The sequence below is a fragment of the Trichinella spiralis genome (genome assembly GCF_000181795.1).
Source record: "Trichinella spiralis strain ISS 195 chromosome Unknown Scfld6041, whole genome shotgun sequence".
Lineage (NCBI taxonomy): Eukaryota > Metazoa > Nematoda > Enoplea > Trichinellida > Trichinellidae > Trichinella > Trichinella spiralis.
The window spans coordinates 1-800 of record NW_003532980.1 but is presented as its reverse complement, the minus strand read 5'-3'; the positions used below and the strand labels follow the sequence as shown (position 1 = coordinate 800).

The following is an 800-nucleotide window of genomic DNA, read 5'->3' as shown; positions in this document are numbered from 1 at the left end:
TGTTCTGACAATTTGCAGACAAAATTCCCTAAAAATCAAGCAAATAATCAACAAAGCTAATATGATTTATTAATGAAATTTTGCAATACTCACTGTAACATTGATGCTTTATGTGGTGGTAGAAACGATACAAATCCAAATGATTCACAATAAGCAGATTCAAAAAATTTAAATTCATTCGAATTCCATGCTCCATCTTTTGGTGTAAGAATTATTTGCTAAACATATGAGAAAAATTATGAAACAAATATTTTTCAAAATGAATGATATGAATAATTATTATTTACACGTCCTCCATTTCCTTTACCATATTCCAACCTAGGCGGAGGCAAGACTCGTCCATCAACAATCAGTGGTTCCGCTTTAATTTGTACGCCAAAACTTTTCAAAAATGGATCACTATTGAAATTTGATTTCTTGACCATGTCAATACACTTTAGATTTCGAGTAGGAGCGTCTGTCGAAGCAAACTAAATATAACAATTTATTCATTATTATCAATATTTGAAATCATTAACATACTCGAATTATAGAAGTCGTTTGACACGCTTTCAATTTCTTGTTGTATCTTTGACAGTTCGCGACTTGACAAAGCTAAATTGGCCAAAATAAATTCATTGTATTTAATAAAAGTTTAATCAATTATCAGATTTTTATACTTCAACTGGGAAATAAATTGCTTTTGTTTTACTTCCGACTTGAACCAAGGGCAAATTTGGATACTTTAATGGCCCATAAACGTCACGAAAATATTCCGCAACTGAAACTTCTTTTCCATCTCTTTTGAATTTCATCGATAC

General features: G+C 30.6%; 1 protein-coding gene across 1 annotated transcript; it reads right to left on the bottom strand.

Moving 5' to 3' along the window:
• Positions 1 to 89: 89 nt before the first annotated feature.
• On the bottom strand, positions 90 to 794 carry Tsp_13680 (eukaryotic translation initiation factor 2C 2). The gene is made up of 4 exons (XM_003366404.1): positions 660 to 794; positions 523 to 594; positions 288 to 470; positions 90 to 218 (listed from the first exon to the last, which is right to left on the bottom strand). Exons 1-4 carry the CDS (start codon positions 792 to 794, stop codon positions 90 to 92), a joined length of 519 nt encoding a protein of 172 aa, XP_003366452.1.
• Between the last annotated feature and the right edge of the window lie 6 nt (positions 795 to 800).